The sequence below is a fragment of the Mangifera indica genome, chromosome 8 (assembly GCF_011075055.1).
Source record: "Mangifera indica cultivar Alphonso chromosome 8, CATAS_Mindica_2.1, whole genome shotgun sequence".
NCBI lineage: Eukaryota > Viridiplantae > Streptophyta > Magnoliopsida > Sapindales > Anacardiaceae > Mangifera > Mangifera indica.
The window spans coordinates 10,241,458-10,248,749 of NC_058144.1; the positions used below are offsets into that span (position 1 = coordinate 10,241,458).

The 7,292-nt window shown below is 29.2% G+C and overlaps 1 protein-coding gene across 1 annotated transcript; it reads right to left on the minus strand.

Moving 5' to 3' along the window:
* Positions 1 to 5,149: 5,149 nt before the first annotated feature.
* On the minus strand, positions 5,150 to 6,352 carry LOC123222331 (bidirectional sugar transporter SWEET6a-like). Its single transcript, XM_044645027.1, has 6 exons — positions 6,310 to 6,352; positions 6,160 to 6,196; positions 5,854 to 6,073; positions 5,601 to 5,762; positions 5,388 to 5,507; positions 5,150 to 5,310 (listed from the first exon to the last, which is right to left on the minus strand). The coding sequence occupies exons 1-6, from the start codon at positions 6,350 to 6,352 to the stop codon at positions 5,173 to 5,175; spliced, it is 720 nt and encodes a 239-aa protein (XP_044500962.1). The 3' UTR covers positions 5,150 to 5,172.
* Positions 6,353 to 7,292: the final 940 nt, after the last annotated feature.

Sequence of the window (7,292 nt, forward strand, 5' to 3'; positions counted from 1 at the left end):
AAAGAAACATTGTTTATGAATTCAGAGAGTTTGAGAATGAGATATTGACGAAAAAAATATGAGATTGAGAAAAATGAGAGTTTGAGAGATTGAGAGTATATATATGAATTTTGGGAGGGAAATAGGGGTTTACATAGAAAAAAATTTGAAGAAAAGAATTAAAAAAAATTTGTTTTTTTTTGGCTAACTAAACAAAATATATCAAAATCTTTTTTAAGACACTACTACAGTATCATGCCGAGTCAAGTTAGCTAGCAGTATGACCTGATCAACCCACAAGTTGGGCATAACTTGTTACAATAACAAGATTTATATTTTTAAAATAGTTTGGATTGAGTCTGAGGTCAATTGACCCCTTTGTTATGTCTGTAATGACCTACTAATAAGATTTTATTACTTTGACTATATAATTTGTTTATGCTTAATATTTCGAACCTATAATTAGTAGTATGATAATACTGCTATTACAACCATTATGTTAAAATGTTTATTCTTAATAATATTTAAACACTATTTTCAAATTAGTAAAATATAGAAAACAGCTTTTCATCCTTTTCTTATGCATATTATTTTTCAAAACAATTTGACTCATTTGTATTAAATGCATTTGAATAATATTTGTAATATATTTTATTATAAAAAATGAAAATATATATTAAACGAACCCTAACCCTAAAGCTTGGTTTAATGAAAAAGAGTTGATCCAATTTCACCATTGTTTTCCCCTTCCAAATATTCTAACTTTAATAATAATAATAAGGTCGAAGGACTATTTTCTACCCAAGTTTAGTTGCGTTCTCAAAACCACATTTGTAGAGTTTGAAAAACTCAAAATCTCACCTATAACATAATTGTCATTAGAATTTTTTTGTTAAAAGCAGGGATAAAATTGTTATTTTATTAATAATATTAAAAAAAAAATTCATTATATTTTCCCTTAAATTTTCAAAATTAACAATTTTACCTCTGTCTAAAGTTTTATAACTTTGAAAAGTTATATTTTTCCCTCAAAATTTTTTCTTCACCCCTTTAACCACCATCTCTAGTGTTAACGATCTTCCCTTTCTATCTTAAACCGTTGGCTGGCACACAGGAAACAACCTGAAATAGATATTTTTGTCAATGATGAAAAGATCTCCAAATCTCTTTGTAGTGGTCGGAGGAGAAAAAAAAAACCCTAAAATTGGGGACGGGGCGGGGGGAATGTTACTTTTTAAAGTTAGAAAACTTTAGGTAAAGGTGAAATATTAGTTTTTAAAACTTAGGAGAGAAATTACAATGAATTTTATATTTTTTAATATTATTAGTAAAAAAACGATTTTATCCTTATTTCTAACAGAAAATTTTAATTTTAATTGGTCAATGAGTGAAATTTTGGGTTTTTAAATCTTATAAATATAACTTTGGGAATGTAATTAAACTTGGGTGGAAAATAATCCTTTGGCCTAATAATAATCTATATCAAACAGCTCTTGTTCATTTATACTGAATTATTAAAAGAGAATTTGACAAAAACGGTATTAAAATTAGCGTATGAGCAAATTTTGATGAGGCATGGGGTTTTCTAAAATAATTCAGTCAATGGATCTAGACTAAACTTTGGATAAAATTATAATGAAAGGTTGATCAAATATCAGAGTGGCGCAGCGGAAGCGTGGTGGGCCCATAACCCCCACGTCCCAGAATAGAAACCTGGCTATGATAAAGGGTGGTTTTTGAAATATTTTGGGTTTTCTATTTGGGCCTGCCTTGTTCACACCTAAAACTAGCTCTGTTAAGAGGTAGCTTGCCACTTTTTTTTTTTGAAAAACATTTGGGCTTTGATAAGCCTTGCACACACCTAAAACTAACCCAAACTGCTGAGCATAGCAGCCCCTGGCAGCGTGCCAACTGCTTACAAGACAAGTTAAAATTACACCAATTTCATCGACTAACACACTTTTCAAAAAAAAAAAGAGAACAGTCATATCGATTGCACTCAGTTGTTTTTAGGCATGAACGTTTTAGACAGCGGCTGTAGCAGATAGTTGAACGTCAGTTGGCTTGATGTCGTCTTCAACTTTTGTTGGTGTTGATCTGTAGTAGATAGAATCCATAAATTATTAGATCCTCCTCCAGCTACAACTTATTTTGGTATTAATATTCTATTAAAGGCAAAGAACTATTTCCCATATAAGGTTTGATACAAAGGCAAACGCGGCAAATATACGTTTGCGAGATTTTAAAAAGTTAAACATTTACTTATTTTTAAATTTTTATTAAATGTGAAGATAAAACTCTTATTTTAATAATATTATTAAAAAATATAATTTTATTTCATTATTCTCTTGTCAGGTTTTAAAATTTAATAACTTTATCTTTTCCTAAAGTTTTCAATTTTTAAAAAATCATATTTTTTCCCAAAACCTAGATTTTTTTTTCACTTCTCCAGCCACTAGTGACTACCTCTTTCTACCTTAAACCTGGCCACCATCTCTGTCACTGTCTCTCTCTTCTTTTGTCGTGCCATTGAGTCTAAATGAATGGATGATGTTCATTGTCGCTAGAGAAAAAGTTATCAAGAGAGAGCCCCATCAAGAGAGAGCGCCATCAAGAGGAACATCGAAGAGGGAGCTTACCATTCGTCAGATTTGTCTTCTAAACCTTAGAGGGAAAAGTGAATTTTTCAAAATTCAATATTAAGGAAAATTGTTAGTTTTTCAAACCAAAAGAAGAATATGAAATATAATTTTATTTATTTTAATATTATTGATAAATTGATGATGTTAACTCTAACCATAACGAAAAATTCTTAAGGGTGTCAAAATGGATTAAACCTTGAGTCAGTATTTAAGTTTTTGAAATATTGTGGATGTGTGTTTGTCTGTGCTCCATACTTTGGGTGGGAAATAGTACTTTGGCCTCTGTTAAACCACTTTACTATGATTAAATTTGCCACTGGGGATTATTGGAATGAAAATTGTCCAAGTTGATGAAAAGCACAAGCTGACTAGATGCAATGGGGATAGATTCAAACAGAGTTTATACTTTTAATATTATATTAAAAAATATATAAAGTTTTAATATAATAAGAGATGAGGTCAAATATATGTTAATATAAATATATTCTTTAAATTTCAGCTGTGTAAATGATTCTTTTTAATTGATACAGTAAGTTTAAATTTTGAGTTCTCTCTTAATAAATGTTTTCTAATTAACATTTTATTAGCTTTTTTCAAGATTAAATCAAATAATTTAATTTTACGTATTTAAAAAATTAAATAAACTCTTTTAATTGATAGATAAATCTAACCAAATAAACTTTTAATATTGAAATTATCAATGAAACTTATACAAAATGGGTATGTAACATCCAATATTCAAAGTGTTATTATTGAAATTTTATGCCAATTTGGATTTCAATGGAAATAATGGACCACATAAAATTTTTTTGAACTCACTGCTAAAAAAATCAGCATGAAAGATTAATTTAAGCCGCGGGAGCAGTAGAGAGCTGAACCTCCGGCGGCTTTTCGATATCTTGGCCCCTTCTAGGCGTTGATCTATAGTACACTCCATATATAATAAGTTGCAGAAGCCCCAACAGTGCTCCAAGGCCATTGCTTATCAGCAAGAGCAAAACCAAAATCGTCTGTATGTTTTTTGCACCGGTGCAGAATTATTATAGAAAAATATAGATTATTATAGAAAAATAGGACTGCAGAAGAGAATAGGCTTTATTTTAACAACTCCACATTATCAACATATACGCCCTCTCATTTTTCAAAACAAATTTCACCATCTCTGTCACAGAAGCTCAGTCACAATGGTTAATGCTGAAACTGCTCGCAATATCGTCGGCATCATTGGTTTGTTTTTCACTTGTGTTGTTGCTACAAAAAACAATGATTTTTTTATTTTTTGGTGTGTTTTCAGTTACTTTTTTGTTTAATGAAAATATTTGGTTATTTATGATGCAGGTAATGTTATCTCCTTTGGCCTCTTCCTCTCGCCTGGTTTTCTTATCAAAACTGTTAATCTTGTTTATGGATAATTAGCCTGATTTTAAAATTACATTGTTTTGACAGTCCAACTTTTTGGCGAATAATTAAGAGGAAATCAGTGGAGGAGTTTCAGCCCTATGCAGATATTGCAACATGTATGAATTGCATGTTTTGGATGTTTTAAGGTCTTCCATTTGTCCATCCTGACAGCACTCTCGTCAGCACCATCAACATCGCCATTGCCCTCTGTCAAACCACTTTTACTATGATTAAATTTCCCACTGGGGATTTTCGGAATGAAAATTGTCCAAGTTGATGAAAAGCACAAGCCGACCAGATGCAACCATTAACAGAGCCGGCCACTGAGAGATAGACTGACGTGTACTCCAAACTCTTCGTCTTTATATTTTTTCGCTGTTAAAATCAACAAAAGGCAACGGGAAAAATGTTATGAAAATATATATATTGTTTTGCAAAATATTGATGTTTATTTTGCAGTTATGATTTGACTATATTACTTGGTATGATCTTGTAATATATATATTAATAGGATCAAATATTATTTAGGTTCATAATTTTACTTTATTGGTATCACAAATTTTTTTGTTACTTAGATGATAATTTACAGTCTATTAATAACTATTTCTCAAGGAAATAATGAAAAATAAATATTTTAATTATATGTCATTAAATATTATTTTATTTTTAATTCAAAATTTTTTAATACTATAATGATAAAAAAATATATAGAGTTTTAATACAATAAGAGATGAGGTCAAATAAATGTTAATATAAATATATTCTTTAAATTTCAACTGTATAAATAAATGATTTTTTTTGAATTGATATGAGAAATTAAAATTTTGAATTCTCTATTAATAAATGTTTTTTAGTTAACATTTTATCAGTTTTTTTAAAGATTAAATCAAATAATTTAATTTTTAAGTTTTTAAAATATTAAATAACTCTTTTAATTGATAAATAAATCTAACCAAATAAACTTTTAATATTGAAATTATCATTGAAACTTATACAAAATGGTAAGTAACATCCAATATTCATGTATTCAAAGTGTCATTATTGAAATTTTATATTATAAAATGTGACAATTTGGATTTCAATGGAAATAATGGACCACATCAAAATATTTTTGAACTCACTGCTAAAAAAATCAGCATGATAGATTAATTTAACCCGTGGGAGCTGTAGAGAGCTGAACCTCCGGCCGCTTTTCGATATCTTGGCCCTTTCTAGGCGTTGATCTATAGTACACGCCATATATAATAAGTTGCAGAAGACTGAACAGTGCTCCAAGGCCATTGCTTATCTGCAAGAGCAAAACCAAAATCATCTGTATGTTTTTTGCACCAGTGCAAAATTATTATAGAGAAATATTTGGTTTACCAGAATAAAATAATCCAGCTTGATGAGGGCATAAGCAGCCCAGATACAGCCATTAGTGAAACCGGCAAGTGAGAGATAGAATGGCATGTACTCTACGCTCTTTGTTCTTATAACTTTTCTCTGTGAAATCCACACAAGAAATTAAGCTTTTTCAACATTTTTTTCATCTGAATCAAACCAGCAGATTTAGGTTGGGGAGATGGGAAAACTTACCACAATGGTGAGTGGTGAAGCATACATGATAATGTTGAAGACATCGCAGATAATTCCCACAAAAAATGACCTGCTTTCATGGGTGTGAAAAGCCACCATTGTAATTACAGATATTATCAATACAAAAACCACTTCCCCAGAAAGTCCAATCGCCGCCTTCTTCTGCAAATAGATAAAAAGATTAGAAATTTTTATCAAATGAGCGAATTGTCTCTACTTGTGATAATAAACATATATATATATATATATATACCCTTCCTTTGTTCTGATGGTCGTAGTAACAGAATATTGATAAATATATCAACTCCATCACAAGGCCAATGGCGTTGATGGTGATGACGAGAGTGCTGTCAGGATGAACAAATGGAAGACCATAAAGCATCCAAAACATGCAATTCATACATGTTGCGATATATGCATAGGGCTGAAACTCCTCCACTGATTTCCTCTTAATTATTCTCCAAAAAGTTGGACTGTCAAAACAATTTAATTTTAAAATCAGGTTATTTATCCATTAACAAGATTAGCAGTTTTGATAAGAAAACCAGAAATCAGTTACGATGGCGAGAGGAAGAGGCCGAAGGAGATAACATTTCCTGCATCATAACCAAATATTTTCATTAAACAAAAAAGTAACTGAAAACACACACCAAAAAATTAAAAAAAAAACCATTGTTTTTTGTAGCAACAACACAAGTGAAAAACAAACCAATGATGCCGACGATATTGCGAGCAGTTTCAGCATTAACCATTATGAATGAGCTTCTGTGACAGAGATGGTGAGATTTGTTTTGAAAAATGAAAATTTGAGATTTAAAGTTATACTGGTTATTTATAGTGGTAAATTTGAGAAAATTTGATAGATAATATTTATATTAATTAATAACATTATTGTATAATGTTACAAAATGTTAATTCAATTTTTTATGATCATTTGTTCAATTATAATGATTTATATTGAAACTAGTCGATTGAATTATAAACTAATGAGATGATCGATTTAATTATCGGTTTTGCACACTGGACCTCCCACTGCAAAATTACAATCGATGGTAAATAATAAATTATTTTCTTTAACATTTTTCAATAATTAAAATATGATTATAAAGTTAAAAAATTTATTCGTTAATATCTTCTCTTTATCAAAATTTTTTTTATTTTTTCAACTATTGAAGAGATAAGATTAACATTTTTCCTTTTTTACCGGATATTGTTTTTAGCCTTTTTCTTTTTTTTTGTATTATAAACAACAGTAAAAAGGTTTTCTTTTCTTTTTTTAAATATTCTAATTACAGCAGGAAAGTTGTTTTCGTGTGCTATTCTTTCTCTCTCTGTTTTTTAAGTGAAATTCTTATACAATAATTTGAAATAAAGAAAATATTTTATACTAATAAAAATCAAAATCCAAGAAATATAATTATTAAACCCAAGTAACATTACGTGGGTTATCTCTAATAAAAACTGGATGACAAGAAAGGAGGATTCTGATTTGGAAAAGGATAACTCTTGATTATATATCTTCAAAAGTCGATTAACTTGTTGACAAATAATTAAATATTATTTTGAGGCCAATGGTCTATTTCCCATCCAAGCTTTAAGCACAATCTTAAAATCATAATTATAATAATTTAAAATTTTAAATAGTTATTTATAAGTTAATTTTTGTTATAATTTTTAATTATAGAGAAGGAT

Coding starts and splice junctions, on each gene's coding strand:
- LOC123222331 (XM_044645027.1), bottom strand. CDS start 6,352: ATGGTTAATGCTGAAACTGCTCGCAATATCGTCGGCATCATTG. Junction 5,508..5,600: donor CTTCACCACTCACCATTGTG/GTAAGTTTTCCC, acceptor TGGATTTCACAG/AGAAAAGTTATAAGAACAAA. Junction 5,311..5,387: donor AGCTGGATTATTTTATTCTG/GTAAACCAAATA, acceptor TTGCTCTTGCAG/ATAAGCAATGGCCTTGGAGC.